The sequence below is a fragment of the Abramis brama genome (assembly GCF_963993115.1).
Source record: "Abramis brama genome assembly, chromosome: 13".
In the NCBI taxonomy this organism is placed as follows: Eukaryota; Metazoa; Chordata; class Actinopteri; order Cypriniformes; family Leuciscidae; genus Abramis; species Abramis brama.
In genome coordinates this window covers 24,546,285-24,564,090 of record NC_139975.1, presented here as the reverse complement: position 1 = coordinate 24,564,090, position 17,806 = coordinate 24,546,285, and the positions used below count along the sequence as shown (strand labels likewise).

General features: G+C 39.8%; 1 protein-coding gene across 8 annotated transcripts in view; it reads left to right on the top strand.

Moving 5' to 3' along the window:
• enox2 (ecto-NOX disulfide-thiol exchanger 2) overlaps window positions 1-17,806 on the top strand; it is a 248,246-nt gene that overhangs the window by 112,821 nt on the left and 117,619 nt on the right. For all 8 annotated transcript variants that reach the window (XM_084134128.1, XM_084134123.1, XM_084134130.1 and 5 more), the window contains one exon: window positions 11,631-11,774. In XM_084134128.1, the coding sequence (XP_083990254.1) occupies window positions 11,631-11,774 (144 nt within the window). The remainder of the gene's footprint in view (window positions 1-11,630; window positions 11,775-17,806) is intronic.

Here is a 17,806-nt window from a genome sequence, read left to right as displayed (position 1 = left end):
TATAACCTAAGGTGTTGATTTAGTAAGGATACTGCGGCATCAGAGACTGATATCGTACCAAAGCCAAACTTAGTATTAATCCAGCTCTAGTAAACATTCTAATAATTCTAATAGAATTCCTCACACAATTGACGACATTTATGTAAGATGGGTCAGTCAGGCATCTTGTTTATTCATCTGGCCAACATTGCAGTCGATCTCACACGGTCAATGTGTATATTTGCTAATGCGTTAGATGCTCGGCTAGGAATAGCCACATGGTTCTCTTCATTGCACACTCCTGATCTACATTCCAACGCTGCACCTTCCTGAGTTTTGCTTGTAGACCTTGTGACGAGTTATCATCACCACTCTCAGGGGCATAAGTAGAATAGCGCTTGCTTAAAGCTAATTTTGGATCTTGTTCTCCGAGGTGCCCACAGTCACTAAAACAATAGAGAGGCAAGGTCGGACTGGCAGTCGACCTTGAGAAATTACAGCTCTCCCTACTCACCATTATTTATTTCACAACATCTGTTGGCCAGCACAATGCTGCCCAATGTGAATCTGACCGCTTCAGTGCCTCAAGAATGTAACCCTTGTACAATTATATTAGTGCATTGTTGGCTAAGCTGCACAATGTGACCTCTGTATGGACTGTGTGCAACTAAGTGCTTTCTTCCCCAGGGCAGCTAGTCAAGTACTCCCATGGCTCAGATTGGTTGTTGGAGAGCCTACAAAGTTTTTTTTAACACTTTAGTTCACAAAAATGTAAATCTGAGGTCAGTGTGTACCATTATTACATTTCCACATGGAATTTAGGAGCAGCATTTAGGTGGATGATTTTCCATTTCCCATGATGGATAATAAATAAATAAAAATCCAGATATATTTGTCAGATCAGTGATGTTAATGCTCTCTGACATACATTTGCCCCCCTTCTCTCTTTCAGACAGAAAGACAGGACCTGATCTCTCAGTTAAGTTGTTTTTATAAGCTTTCAGAAGATTAATGGCTTGTCCTGTGCCCTGCAGAACTGCATGGAGAGGCTCTTCCATTTCCTGGCCTCTTCTGGATGAATGTACTTGATAGAAGTATTTCTGCTTTTGTATAAATCATTTATGAGGCATCGCCGCAGCTGGTATTAGTAACATCTGTATTGTAAAAAGGAAGATGGCTGTGAAGGAACACCACTTTAGAACATTGAAAGCAGGTGTAGCCGGGAAAGCCGGCAGGTCTTTAACAGCTCTGTGTTTCTCCTCTATGTTTTAGCACTTGGCTGTGGAGCAGCGCCGACTTCAGCTGCCAGAGTTTCGAAAAGCTCCTGGCCTTTTGTAGTGCTAGACTTCTCTCTCAGTGTAACGGAAGTTTAATGTCTCCTCAAACCTTTAGGAACTAAAAGCTCTGATTACTTTCTCCACACAAGGTGTTGTTTTGGAGGAGGCAGTTGTTCAGATCAATTGAATAAATTGCCAGCAGGTTTTGGGATGTTTGCGATGCAAGTAGTTAAACGAACTTCCCCACCTTTCACTTAGCTTAATGAGAGAGAGTTCATGAAGACCAATTACTTTCTAATTTGCTCATTTAATGTGCTAATAATTGGCATGTAGTACACTTGGCACAGTTCTTCTGGTGTAACTTTCTATTAACTGGTGTAACCCTTGTGGTTACCAGCGCAGATTTTTAACAATTAGCCAGATTTTTGACTATTGCCATGACGTATCTTTGCAGCTTGTTCTGGCCAGGCTACGTAGACAGGAAGAAATTGCTTGACCAACATGAATTGCTGTGTTTTTGTACATACAGTTGTAATCGAAATCATTCAACCCCCATTGCAAATCAGGTTTATTGGCAAAATGTACAGACTTTCAGCTGTTTGCAATTAACAAATCAAACAAAAGTAATTGAAAAAGCTCAACACAACAAATATTTCGAGTGGTTTCCCTGAATTCAACTGAAAATGCAACCTTTAATGACTCCTGCAGTCTCAAAATTATTCAACCCCTTCATGGCAATCATCTTTTGTACTTAGTAGAACACCCTTCTACTGTTATGACCTGCTGCAAACGAGATGTATAACCAGACACCAGCTTCTTGCAGCCTTTCTAAGGAATCTTAGCCCATTCCTCATGAGCAATGGCCTCCAGTTCAGTAATATTTTTGGGTTTGCGCGCTGCAACAGCTTCCTTCAGATTTTCTATGGGGTTCAAGTCAGGTGACTGTGATGACCACAGTAGAATCTTCCAGGACTTCTTTTGCAACCAAGCCTTGGTGGAATTTGAGGTATGGGATCATTGTCCTGTTGGAAGGTCCAGGCTTCAGCTTCCTGGCTGATGGCATGACGTTTTCTCCTAGGATTTCCTGATACTTCAATGAATCCATCTTGCCTTCCACACGCTCCAGGTTGCCAGGTTGCAAAGCAACCCCAAAGCATCACCAAGTCCCACCATGCTTAACTGTAGGCAGAGTGTTCTTTTCAGCATATACTTCATTCTTCTTCCTCCAGATATACCGCTGATTCATAGGGCCGAAATGTTCCAGTTTTTTTTTAATCGCTCCACAAAAAAGAATCCCAAAACTTCTGTGGCTTATTTACCATATTGTTCAGAATATAAGACACTTTTTTTTTTCTTTTTTTCTTTTGAAATATATCAGAAAAAATGGGGTCGTCTTATATTCAAGGTCTAGACTTTTACATGTCAATAATATACCTGCAACAATAGGGACCACCAAATACGTGTGAACGAGTGTTTCCCCAGGACTGATAAATGCAGTGGAGTCATCAAACAACTCTCATTAAGCAGCCAAGAAATACAGTGTCGGAGTGTAATGTTAGAAGATGGGGAGCCCAACAAGACAGTCTTAAAAATGCTAACAGTCGAAGAAAAGCTTACCGCGTGGTGTTGCTTACAAGTGGTGTTGTCCTAAAAGCAGCTGCTGCGAAGAAACTGACAGGCAAGTGTGTCAGTTCGTAGCCGAAAAAAGAAATGAGGGGCTGCCGCTGCCCATAGCCAGAGCCGTCATCCAACTGAAGGCACTGGATATCACCAAAGAGCTGAACTTACCCAGCAGTGAGGCCCATCATTTCTTATTTTAGCTACATACTGACGCACTTGCCTGTCAGTATCCTCGAAGCGGCCGCTTTGATGCGCCATAATGGATTAGCGCTTGCCCTCTGACTTTAGGGAGAAACTGCTGTCTTTTCAACGCTATGTGATCGGCCTAAGGGAAAAACATTCATATCCTCTGGATCAGATAGGTAATGCGGATCAAACACCTGTGTTTTTTGACATGGTAGCATCTGTCACTGTACAAATCAGTCAGAAATCATTGTCTTATATTCAGGGTCATCTTATATTCAGAATAATACGGTATATGATTTTAAGCACTTTTCTTGTGCTTTTGGGTCAGTAGTGGTGTTGGAGTTCTGGCATGGAAACCTCAGTGCCTGTTGTCACCAGGTCTTGCTGCAGGTCTTTTGCAGTCACATTTAGACCAATCTTTTTGTATCATGTTCCTTTATTGTGAAGAGCGATGATATCTGCTCTTAAATTTTAGGACCATTCTTTTGACTTTGACATATTTTTGAACATGCAGTCAAACGTGACACTCAACAAACCTAGCCAGTTCAGATATTTCATGTGTTCTCGCTCAAGCACACCTGGTGCAACTAATGAAGCCCTTGATTAGTTGCATCAGGTGTGCTTGAGACAACACCTGCTTTGCAGATTTGTGCTGTTGTGAGGGATTCTATTCAGGGGGTTGAATAATTTTGAGACTGCAGAAGTCATTAAAAGTTGCATTTTCAGTTGAATTTGGGGAAAGCACTTGAAGCATTTGTTGTGTTGAGCTATTTCAATTACTTTTGTTTGATTTGTTCATTGCAAACATCTGAAAGACTGTACATTTTGCAAATAAACCTGATTTGCAATGAGGGTTGAATAATTAACTGTATTGTTGTAGAGATAGCTTTATTGTGCAAAGCATTCATAAATTATCAGTGGAAATGTGTAATTGTAGGAAAAAGGTTTGGTCATTTTTTGGATGTTTGGAATCTCTCATGCTCATCAAGGCTGCATTTATTGTGAAATATTACAGTTTATAATTCCTGTAATGGCAAAGCTTAATTTTCTGTGATATTTTTGTAGAAACAGAGATTTTTTTTGTTTTGTTTTGATGAATAGCAGGTACAAAAGTACAGCTTTTGTTTGAAAGAGAAATCCTTTGTAACATGTTTCGGCCTAATGTATTTGCTGTCACGTTTGATTAATTTAATGTGTCCTTGCTAAATAAAAGTAGGCCTATTCATTTATTTTATTGATATATTACTGTTTCATTATACTTACTTTCTAAAGATTTTTGAAATCATGAGATGATTACCCTCAGAAAGTCAGTGAACTGACTGAAACATGTCTTATCAGGCTTCACCTTACTTTTATCATTCATCACTTTGATCCGTCATGCTGTCTTCATTCTAACCTTGAGATCTTTAACCATACTTTAACTTTGAACCTTTGGTGTACATCCTCACCATTTAAAAGACCAGCGCTGGATGGCATACATCCATAGTAGAGATTTTCTGAGGTCTTCTCTGTTTGGTACAGTCCCTGTAGACGTCCCTCAGCCAGCATCAAAACAGAGAGTCCCGTCCTGCCGACTTCACCTTTTATACGATGAGCCAGAGAAAATGTATCTTCTCTCCAACCACTGATGTGTACACAGCAGCATCCACAGACCACACTGCACTGACTGTCACAGAGAATCAGTTTCATCTCTGATCACCAGAGATGTTATTATCTATGCTACTGCATTGATCCAACTAATTTGGCAGCATCTATGGCATGTGTTGAGCTTAAAACACAGCTCGCCACACCAGGAGGTGCTAAATACATGGCTGTATGAGTGTGATTTGTGTTTATTCATGTGATACAGAATGTGAAACAGAACTTCTGGCATTGGTTTTGTTGCAAAGCCTTAGAGTGCACAACAGGACGCGTTCCGCTGCTTTACTAATACAGTCTTTAGCGGGAGGGATGAGACCTCAGCCAGCCCTGCTGGTATTGTCATTACTATTATTGATTCTCATTTATTCCAGCTGTGAATACTGCAGTGCTGCCCATTGGCTGGTGTTAAGCGACTCCGATGCTTCACAGCAGCGGTGACTGTCAACTGCAGCTCAGCGTGGATGGGATCAATGAAGCACTGCGAGAAAGACAGCAAGATGGGCTGGCACGAGAGTTTTGAGATGTGACATGCCAGAGGAAATGAGATTCGCTCAATGTGTTTTTTTGTTTTGTTTTTTTTGCTGGGAGAAATAAATTCCTCATCTGGACTCAGCCTGTATATTCTTTCACATGTACAAATAAGTTTAATTTGCATTTCCTTTAGGCGACAGAATAATTTGCCGGGATGTTTAGTCTGTCATCATGTTTGAGTTGTTTGTTGCCTCTTGTAAATTTGTTTTTCATTTTTTCATGTCATGAATCCTCGTTTTCGAACTCGGCAGATTTCTTATCTTGTATCTGATTTCTGTCACCAGCTCTTCTAGCCATTCACTCCCGTCTCTTGTGCTGGCTATCCTTTTGCGTTCAACCAAATCCCCTTCTGCCACCAGCCTGCTGTTATTTGTTTTCACTGACATCATGGGAGTGATATTTTTCCGTATTTTTTTCTCATACGAGGAGACGTGGGTTTCTGACCAGTTGTTAAACACTGCTTTAGCAACTCGTCCATCTATTTGCAAATGAAGGCCCTGGGGCTGGAATGCAGACTCCTTGGGGCTTTGACATGGTTTACCCACATGGTCGGTCTGTTCCAGCTTTTGGGGGCCCTTTGAAGATCTATCAGACTCCGGTGTCTCAAAACTGTGAATTTTTGTTAACCTCTTGAGACGCATTGACTCGACCTTGGGCTTGACGTCACTGTATACCATGGTTTACTGTTTACTATATAGACTTATTTTTGTTCAGATCTATCAAATCTTTACTACTTTCAGACTTAATTACTATCTGAAAAAATTAAGAATGTTAACAAATTATACATCTTTTGACACATTTTTAAGAGTTTAATGTCAATCTGCGGTGTCTGTATTAGGATATAGATGCTCCAGCAACAGTAATATTGTAACTTCATACATTTGCAATGAAATAGCTATCGCGAGATGAACTGTCACATTGCAACAGACTACGTATACATATTTCATTAAATCAGCCTTTTGTGATTTGATTAGCACGTTAAACATATTGGGCCGCTACAGTCTAATGGGAAACACTGATATTAATAATATGTCTCTGTGTAAATTGTAAACAATTTATAAAATAACAGAATAGGCACAACATTCAGCCCCTACAGTCAGAAAAAAAAAAAGGTACAAAAGATTTCGCTGGGCGGTACCCTTTTAAAAGGTACACCTTTGTATCTAAAGTGTACCATTCCAATGACAGCTTTTGTACCACTTTTATATATGAGTATATGAGAACCAGTAATCATAAAAGTATTTGGCATTGGCATACTTTCCCTGCTATCGTACCACAAGACATTATGAAGGTATCATAACAACTTCTGACAGTTTGGAAACCTTTGTTTCACAGTAACTTAAGCAAAACCCTCATGAGGGAAAACACAAAATTGCTCTATGTAATGTATCCTCACAAGTCAGAGGGTTTGGTCCCTGATGTGCTCTGAGACTTTGTGGGAACTTGTAAGACAGTAAACAGAATAAAGAAGAAAACTTTCCCCCTCTTTACACAGTGGAATTTCCCTGTTGCATTGTGGGTAGAAGAGCACAGGAGCGATTATTTTCCTCCCTCAAACAGTTTGTCTTGTCTTGTTTAAGAGCACACAACAGTCCTCTCCAAAATCAAGACCCAGAGGCCTGATGGTGAGGTTGGAACGCGTCATTCCTCTAAAGCACAGTGTATAGTGATTGAGAACCAAAGAACGAGATTAAGGAGCCAAATGAGCAGTTTCATCATGACACACCTGATGTGAAGTACGCTATTCTGCCTCTGGATGCTGTGAGACATTTAAAATTCCTCTGTAAACACATTAGTGAATCACTTGTCTTAGGTTACAGATAGAGAAACATTTATCAAATCCGTTGCCTCAACACATCCATAAATGCATGAGTCTCATTTGGTGTCAGAGGCCGTCGGCTGCCTGCGAGTCCCCTACTCTGAATTGCTCGATATTCCACACGCTGGAAAGTCCCCCCCCCCCGTAACATCTATCGCTCCTCATCTTCCACTTCATCTCTCTCTTTCTCTTTCAAGGATAAGAGAGTGTTGTGCAAGTTCTCCTGCTGCTGCACTGAGTATGTGATCTGCATCCGTCTTTCTCCTCTGTGGCCATCAGGAGCAGGAACAGTAATGCTCATTTAAATCTCATCAGCAGCTCTATTGAAGCATTTCCATCTGCAGTAAGAGTACAGTGTCAGAGCCAGAAAGCAACCTAATTCCCTTTTTGTCTGCCTCTCCTAATCTATTTTTTCTGTCTTTTTTGGGATGCTGCTTGTGATCAGGTATTCAGATCTTTAGATTGAATTTAGCTTCAGTTATCTTTTGTTCTTACTCAGCAGATCTGGATGTTCTTTCATTTATTGACTTTTTCCTGCTTTTCTTTAATACATAGCCCGTGTCTACATGGTTAGTATTTATGATTCCTTTCTTTGTGTTGGATTGAGGTTTCCTCTTGATGTGTATGAACAGAGTAAGTCCAACATGTGCAGAAGAAACATCAATCAATGTATATGTGCACTCTGCGCCTGGAGTGCTATTAGGTCATGCATGGGCCACTGACCCCATGACTGGGCAACTCTTGGCCCATCTTGATTTGCTTACCTGTGTGTGTGTTTGAGTGGCATATCCAAGGCTGGTCAAGACAGATAAGAATAAGGTTGTAGTATATATATCTTAATATTTGTGTATTTCCTGTGTAATGAAAAGGTTTTTGTTTTTTTCAGTCGGAGGATGCATAAGGGATCAAACAGCCATTTTGTAGATTTAAAATGTTTAATCTAGAAACAAAAAAGGTGCTATATATATATATATATATATATATATATATATATATATATATATATATATATATATATATGGATAATGAAATTGAAACCCTGGTGGCCAATCAAGCCTGGTGGCCATTCAAGAGCAGAGTGTGAAGGTTGAATTAGCAGAGCAATAGCACAGCTGTACATAAAATATTGCAATTCACACAACATAATGGGAGACATAGCATTGTTCAAAAGATGACAAATTGCTGGTGCATGTCTCTCTGGCTCATCTGTGACCAGGACCTCAATGTGGTAATGTTGGCTTGCCACCATGCAGGACGAACCACATCCAACAAGAGTAACTGCCGACACAAGAGGAAGCTGTCTGGAAGGGATATCCGGGTAATAACTGGAATTGTATCTAAGAAACCAAAGCTTCCCAAATTACTACTTAATTAAATGCGCATCTTGACTCTCCTGTTTCCACCAAAACTGTTCGTCGAGAGCTCCACAGAGTCAATATTCATAGTCTGGCTGCTATAGCCAAACCTTTGGTCATTTGTGCCAATGCCAAATATCAGTCTGAATAGTGCCAACAGAGGAAATCTTGGGCTGTGGACAATGTAAAACTCTTATTGTTCTCTGATGAGTCCATCTTCCCTGTCTTTTCCATATCCGGGAGAGTTACAGTTTGGAGAAACCCCAAAGAGTTTTTACACCTGACTGTTGCTGCTCAGAGTGAAGCACGAGGTGGATCAGTGATGGTTTGGGCTGCAATATCATGGCCTTCCCTACTGTGCTTGATTCACTGCCAAGAACTACAGAAACATTGTGGAAGACCATGTGCACCTAATGGTTCAAACATTGTACCCTGAAGGGGGTATCAGCATGATAATGCACCAATACACACAGCAAGACTAGTGACAGAGTGGTTTGTTGAACATGAAAATTAAGTTGAACATCTGTTTTGAAGGAGCAAGTCAGAAAACATTTTCCTCCAGCAGCACCACATAGTGACCTGACCACTGTTCTGGAAGAGGAATGGCTCGAAATCCTTCTGGAATGGTGTATCTGTCATTCCCAAGACAAATTGATGCTGTTTTGCCTGCAAAAGAAGGCCATACACCATACTAATCAATTATTCTGGTCTGAAACCAGGTGTTTCAGTTTCATTGTCCAACACCTGTAGGTGCGTTCACACCATATCCTAATTACCGTAATTACGAGATTTCAACTTGTAAAAAGTGTTCATGTCCTCGTCGAGCTCGTGGCCGCTGCAGATTAATTCAGGTGTTGATAGCATTGCCATAGAAATGCATATTTCCTATTCCAAGGACATGAGCAGCTATTAATTATGAGAATGGCGTAAATGCAGCTTATATACATCACGTCACATGACCCTTCAGAAATCATTGTAATATGCTAATGTGGTGCTCAAAAACATTTATTATTATTATCAATGTTCAAAACAATTGTGCTGCTTGATGTTGAAACCTTTTTTTTTTTCAGGATTCTTTGATGAATAGAAAATACTGTATATGGGATGAAACAGATTAATTACTGAATCAGTGTTTTCAACCAAAAAACGTCCTAAATCCGTCAGACATATTCATATTGCCAATGAAATCATCACCCAAAATTGTATAAATATTCAGTATACCACCCAGCCGTAGCAGAGTCTTGATCTGGTCTGAATGAAACATTACAGAACGTCTTCCTCTTATTTCATTAACAGCTCGTTACATGCCAAGAACTTCTCACTCCTGCAGGAGAACATGCAGCATCGGCTATAGAGCAGAAGAGCTTGGATGGGTTGTTCAGCGCTGTTTAAATTAGTCTTCAGCCACCCTGTTTTTCTGTGTCCTCTCATGCTGTCATTCTGCAGTGCTGCTTTTCTATCACAAATTCCATATCCAACTTTATTTATCTGCTTTTTCACACTCAGTTGCCTCCTTTTCCGTTCAGATCCCTTTTTTTTTTTCTTTTTTTTTTTTTTACAGTCTTGCCTTTGCTCTTTCATCCTCATGAGCAGTGTTATGTTGAAGAGGTTGCTCACTGTCGTTGCGCACTGCAGAGGGCAGATGTGGCAGATTATAGTGCAGAGTTTTGAGTTGTGCCCTCTGACCTCTGTGTCAGTCTCTCTCTCTCTCTCACTCTTTATCTCTCTCATCATATGGGATTTGCAGTGACAGCCCCCCAGCCCCATACTTCTGTATCCTTCAGGCAAATAATGCCAAGCAAAACAATGTAAACCGAGAGGCGTGATGAATATTTCATGAGAACAGACCAGCATGCATATCTCAGACATCACTCTGTATTCTAAACAGCACGCAATGCATGCTGTATACTGGGATAGGAAGTTACTGACATATTAGTGTTATTGCTAAAACTTTCTCTGAAATTATACAGTATATCCTTTTAGCTTCTGGGATCTTGACAATGTTGTCGTTTTTATTATTGAATCCATTGTTCATTGGATGGTTTCGTCTTTTTTTTGTTGTCTTTCTCATCTCCTTGTGGATGTCTAGAACGGAAATGGAGGGAGTCTTTAGGTATTGATTGCTGTCTCAAGAACCTTTCCTAATTTAGCATCAGAATCTGCAGTCAATTTCTGTAATGGAATTCACAGAGGGGTTAATAAAGAATGAGACAGAGAGTGTGTGTGTGTGTGTGTGTGTGTGGATAATCCTGTCTTTGTGGCTTTCAGAGCAGAAATATGCCATCATTGAAATGAAGCTGCACCATTAAATTAATCTTAAAGGGACATTTCTGTCCTCACCTCATGAGTCATTCTCTAGCAGCCTAGACAGAAACTTTGGAAACTTTTAATCAGAGTTGTCCCTCACTTTTAGTTTGTTTAGACTGCTTGTCCACTGACTGTCCTTTGACTGTACACCTCTTATACATAGTTCACATTAAATTGGCAGGAGCTTTCTTAAATAAAACTAGAAATCTTCTGCTGGTGAAACAAAACAAGACATTCCAAGGAAGAACTAGTCACATTTTATTAGATTAGAATACAAGAGGTTTTTTTTTTACTTTTGAACTTTGTTGTTCATGTTACAATTCCTTTTCAATAAATGCTTGAACTTCACTGAAAATCCTGATTTTTTTTGTTTTGTTTTTTTTTGCCATGAAATGGTTCCATGGTTTCCATGAAAATAGTAAGCAGTACAACTGTTTCCAACATTGATAAAACTAAGAAATGTTTCTTGAATACTAAAGCAGCATAAATTAAAATAATTAAAAATATAAAACTGTATGAATATATATATAATATATATATATATATATATATATATATATATATATATATATAAATTATATATATATATATATATATATATATATATATTAGAGTAATAATGTATAAACCTTTTTTTATTTCATAATGTTAAAAACTAGAGCTGTCAGTAGAATGTAATTACTGTGATTAATCATATGATTTCCGACCTGTCTTTAAAAATGCATCCACTGTATATACCTCTGTACTCGTTAAACAAAAAAAAAACAAAAACAAAAAAAAAACACATGGTCATGATAGATTTCGGTCAGGCAGCCTCTTACTGAAGTTGCTAAACAAACCAGACCTTAGACTAGCTATGTGAGACTAATGGTGGACATGCAAACTTACCAAGTTTTCTGTTCTTTCCCTCCACAGGTCTGAATCCGCTGCCCTTCGACCCTGCCACGAACAACGAACCATTGCAATTCAACAGCTCCAATGGTCCTCTGCTTTCTGACTGTCCTCTGGAAAACGGAACAGAAAACAGCAAAAAGAGGAAGAGACCCAACCTTCCTCCAGGTACGTTTAATGAATTCTTCTCGGCCTCAGACCACGCTCATTCACACTCATCAAGCCCTAAAGTCGTTAATTACATTCACATCGTTATTTCTGCTGTTGCTCTATCCTTGACCTTTGAGTGTGGGAGGTGAATGCCTGGAGGTCTTCTGCATTCTGTGAGCTGTTCACTTCAATTTATCGCCTTCATTAAAACATCAGAACAGAAACCTCAGGATATTTCCACTTTTATAATCGCTTTGATATCATAATTAGCCATTTATGAGGTTAATAAAATAAAAATGTAATTAAAATCTGCATGGAAAACAACACTTAATACAACCGGTGACCAAATAAACAAGCATTTCTTATTTCTATTGAAGAGTTTCAAGGATTTCTGCTTGTATCTTGTCATAATTATGACTATCACCTTGCAGTCTGGATTTTCAAAATGCAAAGGAAAGTCAGGGAGCCGCTGGATATATGCCAATCATGAAGAGAGACTCTGTCTGCTGCTGATGACCTTCAAAATAACACTTGAAAAGTAACGCCCAGGGAATTTTACAAACCTTTCTGACACAGGTTGACTCAAATGAAGGAGAACCCATTCATATTCATATGAATGTTAATGGCATACTAATTAATTGAATTATGATTAGCTGAAAGAAATGGATCTGTGAAAGACTACTTTATGTTTCTGGTTGTCAAGGAGACTTAATTGGATCAGATTAATTGTTCATGTTAATTAGGCAGTCTTATTCCCATTTAGCATTTTAAGATACAATGCAATGCGTGTCTCTTGGTATTCACTTTTTTGTGACATTTATTCAATGTCTCAGTAAAACACCACTGTACATTTCTGGAGTTCGACGCCTTGCTGATGGCCAAAATGATGATGGACATGGATCATAGATGTGCATTGAACCGGCAACTTTCTGCTTAAAGGTGCAGCAAGCAATATCTGAGAAGCACTGTTGCTTTTTAAAAATCAAATCGAACCAAACAAACGGACCCTTCATTGCTCCGTGCCCAAGATTCATGAACATGCAATGCAAGAGTGGATGTCTCTTTATCATAGCTGAAGCGTAGCAAAATAATGCTAAGCAAAGTGAAGATGATGAACGGACAACAAGGAAGAACAAAAAATTAACAAAGTACACATGAGTATATACAAGCAAGAGTTGGTTGCTAGCAATGACACTCAAAACCCTCCTGTTACTACAGCTAATATTACATTATCTTGTTCTGTGAAACAAAACAAACCCAATGTTATATGAAACAGAAACAACGCAACCTATGCGTCCTTTTCAAGCCTTCCTGCTTATGTCTCTTTAGCATTGGAAAGCTTTTCTAATACTAATATGGGTCCTAAAGTTCTTGCCTGATCATAACCCTTCTTTTTCCAGTGGGATTCCTCTGACCTTTTTCTTTTGTAATGTCTTTCAGGGCGTTTTCACACTTCAGAACGGGGCACAGTTCGCATGAAAACTTGCTAATGTGAAAGCAACGATGCCCAGAGTGTAAAAACACCTTCAGTCATCTCTCTTTCTACAGTCTTTCTTCAAATCTTCCCCTTGCTCACTCTCTCTCCTCTCTCATCATGAGTGTATACGCCCCCTACTGCTGATTGGCTACAAGTTTGTTGTGGTGCTCAGTCTGATCCACTTTCAGCAGCGTTTTTCAGAAATTACCAATTGCCCCTTTTAGAGTCATTTGATAATTGTAAATTTCAGCCATCATGTGTTTCTACACATGCTGTTCTATGTAAATATCATTTCCATTTGAAGTCTGCTGCTCTGATCTCCTGGCCCTTGATGGTCATTTTTGCCTCAGGAACAGTGCCGCCATTCATGACTTGAAGTGACTCTGATTAGGGATAAATGGCAGCAAGTGACGGTGAGCAGAGCTTCTCATCGTCGTATATGCCCATAGAATTGATACAAATGGAAGTGAAATGGGCTCATATTGTGTTCTGGTCATGGTGAAGAGCTGCTTGTGCAGATCAAAGCTAGCCAGAGAGCTTTAGATCAAAGCTTTCTAGCGCTAATCTAATCTGCCCATTTCAGAACACTTTTTTTTTTCTTTAGTGCAAGGACGTCATTTGAGAATGGCTTAGATGAGCTGTATTCACCATACACCGAATATTTAAACACTCCAGAGTCCGGCTGCTGAAATGGAAGTCAGTGTGGTAATGGGTTTCAGACAATAATAGAAAAAATACATGTTTTATTGTTCTGCTGAGGTTGAAGAAGGGCTTTTAAGATTGTGTAGTATGTCAGTGCTGTGACTTAGCAGTGAGCTATGGTGATCTTTCAGACGACGTGGGTTTGAATCTGATATTTCATCTTGCCTTCTAAACATTTCCTTTCTGCTCTGCTGCCCCTTACTCTCTTATCACTCTCTCTCTCTCTACTCTCTTCTAAATAAGTGACAAAAGACTACAAACAAAAAGGTGAGGTGCTCATGCAGAAAATAAAAGGTTCTAATGTGCCTTGCAACATTCCCTGATCTTTCGCCTTACTCCATTATTACTCTCTCTACTCTCCTTTAAATAAAAGTGTCAAAAGACTAAAAATAGGACACTGGAATGTCAGAGCCATAGCTTAACAGAAAGATGCTCTATTCTACTCAATAAAAGTGGAAAAAGACTTAAAATAGGACACTGGATGTTAGAGCCGTGGCTTAACAGAAAGGTGTTCATGCAGACAAAATGAGTTCTAATCTGACTCGCAACATTCTCTCGATATTGGTCCTCTTATTACTCTCTAACCTCCTCTAAATAAAAGGCGCAAAAGACTAAAAACATAACACTGTAGTATGTTGGAGTCGTGGCTGAACAGAATGATGCTTATGCTCACAACATTCCCTGATCGTATCCTTTTATTACTCTTTCTAATCACATTTAAATAAAAGCGCCAAAAGACCAAAAACAAGACATTTGTAGTACGCACAAAGCTAATATTGGCTCACTCAGTGGGATGTCTGCAGTTTGCTTCTCAGTTGCACAGTGCAATTAGCACCTGTCTGATTTGTTAAGCCCTTGATTATGCTTGCTGAGTCATGAGACTGTTGTCTCGAATCTTACAATCTTCCATCGCTTCACAGCCGCTCTAAATAGTTGTGCCGTACGTGTCTGCTTAGCAACTGGGAGCTGCTTAATGGGGTTTCTTTTTGAACAACGCCAGCAGTTTTCCTTCCCGGCCTGTCATTATGCCGTGCTCTTATCCGCCGTGACCGTGCCTGATCAATCCGCTCCCTGATGGAAACGCATCTAAATGATGAAAATTCACAGCATCTGGTGCATAATGCATTCAGCCGCTCTGATGTCCTCTGGCAACACAAGACAGAGTCGCTCCTCCAAGGAGTGGAGCTAATGCAGGGGTGTGGACTAATTACCAGCCATGCAGATTTACTCTCGTTAAAGCATTATAATGGATAGATTCATCTCATTAGCGCTGGCACTCCATTAGACGACCAACCCAGCCCTCCTCCACCCGCCCCACTGGTGTTGATGTTACCGGATAACGGATGCACTGCAGAGAGCGAGTGGGTGAGAATCTCCAATATCGCACAGGACAGTTGGCAGGTTGTTTACAACTCAACCTGAACTCTCTGTCGCTTTAACCGCGAGCTACTCGCTGCTTTTAGCTACTTTTAATTTCTCAAATGATATTTCACAAATGAAATCAATGAAACAAGTGAACACATTGGTTTTGGTTTTGAAGTAGAAAGACTGAAATAGTATTTTCTTGTAAAATGTAGACTACTCCAATAATCTTTTAGTGATGTTTTATTTACAATTTCCGCTACTGTTTCGTGATATACATAGTTTAATTTGTTTCTATACTGTGAATACACACCTTTTTTTACAGCTTAAAATCAGTATAAAAAGTGTGCTGACTGTTCTACCCACTCGTTTGTAGGTGAGCACCATGTAATTTAACTGTTTAGTGACCCATTTAAAGAAATAATAGCGAAATGAATGGAAACAGCCTAAATCCAAATCACACAATTGGCAGCAAAAATGAGGTCTCTAATTATTTCATTCAGAACTTGTTTCTGTGTTACAAAACACACCCAGTTTATTTTTAAACCATCTTTTCTTTTCTTTCTAACCCTGTCTTTCTCACTTTTGCTTTAATTTCTTTGTCTTTGTTTTAGGCGTGAAGCTTTTTTGCCTCATAAATGGCTTACACTTTAACTTATTATAATTTTTTAACAGCCTTGGGATAGTAGTTTTTCTCTTGAATTGCACAACAACAGAATACATTACCACAGAGGGCTGCATCAAAATAATAACCTAATGCTACCTCTGTTTTGAACTATTCAAACTAGGCTACTTAATATATCAGTGGGTATTGGGTAATACGCCAACACTGTGTAGCAATTGGTTCTCTTTTCAGAATTGCTAATGACATGCCACAATGGTTTTGTGTCTTAATGAATCATGGGAAGACATTGCCTTCATATTTCAGTGGAATTATTGTATGTGCAACAATATGTGGTGCAGGTTGAATACACTGACATTGAGTCTATTAATCGCCAAGGGACCTGGGGAACTGGCTTATAGCTGAGGATTGCTGCCAGATGCAGAGGTTTATTTGTGTCTTGCTGCTGGTGGAAACACTATTGTCATGATGTTGTCAGGTGTTGTGTGGTGCTCACACATTCACACTAACATAAACACACTTGTATTAGCAGTGCTAACTTCAGAAGTGAGAGTGTGAGCCAGTTAAGCAATTTTTCACAGAAAAATCTGATTCTAATTATCAATTCTTTTTAATTCATGTAGTGTGGGTTGGTTAACAATGGAAATAGCAGGGATGAGAGGTGTGTGTGTGTGTGTGGGTGGGTGGGTGGGTGGTTCAGGTACTCTACGTTCTGGGGACAAGAGGTCATTTTATGGTACAATACAGAGAAGGATGTCGCTTCTTTTGTTTTTGTTTTATTGCAATGTGCATAAGGGTTAAAACAAATTCTTAATGTGACAGGCCTACCTTTTGACCTTTTTATATATATTTTTGAGTCATCTGTATGTATAAATTGCAAAATAAATGTTTGCTTATCACCCACTCCTACATCAGAGCATATATGCTAACTGCTTGGCTTTGGTGAACTGGGATATTTTGACTACAAGATTTGCATGTTGGCCTCTGAGATCATTTTAGGAAAAATGGCCAAAATTTGGCTTTTGCATCCCACAGTATTTTCTGTAAGCCAGCTGTGATATCAGAGGTGATATCAGCCAGCAGATGTTTTTATTTTTATGTTTGAGGATGTAGCAAGTGCCATGATATATGCAGTGAGTCACGCTGCTTTGCTGTAACCCTTCGGCACCATTAGACTGCAGTAAGTGGTGCTTGAGAAGTGCGCCGTGAAACACTATTGATTGGCGTTGAGGAGGGGAGGTGCAGATGAGGCAGTTGCCTCTCACCCTAACACGATTGAGACAAAAGACAAGGGAGGCAGCAATACAGTAAGCAATGTGTGTGGGAGAAGCACTCGGCAAAGGTTGGCAGCCCCGTCTGGCTCATTGCTTCAGTTTGTGGGCATGTGTTTGTGATCCATGTGGTAGGAACTGCAACACACACACACAATCCCGGATGAGGACATATCTCTGTGTCTACAGTTTTACTGATAAATGAGGTGGTGTGTGAAGAGGCTGGGCTGTCTGAGTGCTTGTGCGGGGGTGTGTGTGTGTGTGTGGATGCTTGTGTAGTTGGTTTAACAAGAGATATTCCACTGTACTGGAAGCACAGCACCACTGTTGACCTCCACTCCCTCACATTATTTCTCTTAGGTCTTGTCCTGCGTGTGACCCTGCAAGTATTTGGAGATCTTTAGATAAAAGAGAAACAAAACTTTACATCGGTTTTCTATATTTATATATAGATGCATCGTATTACTGTTGATTTTGGTATTATGGCCTTAAAGGTCACAATCAGGTATCAGGCAGCGGGAACCTTGTGTGGCATTGTGTCTGTGACTCCAAGATCTTGTGACAGTTGAGATGAGTCCTGGCACGAGCCGCTCGCTGATGAATGAGCTAAACGTTC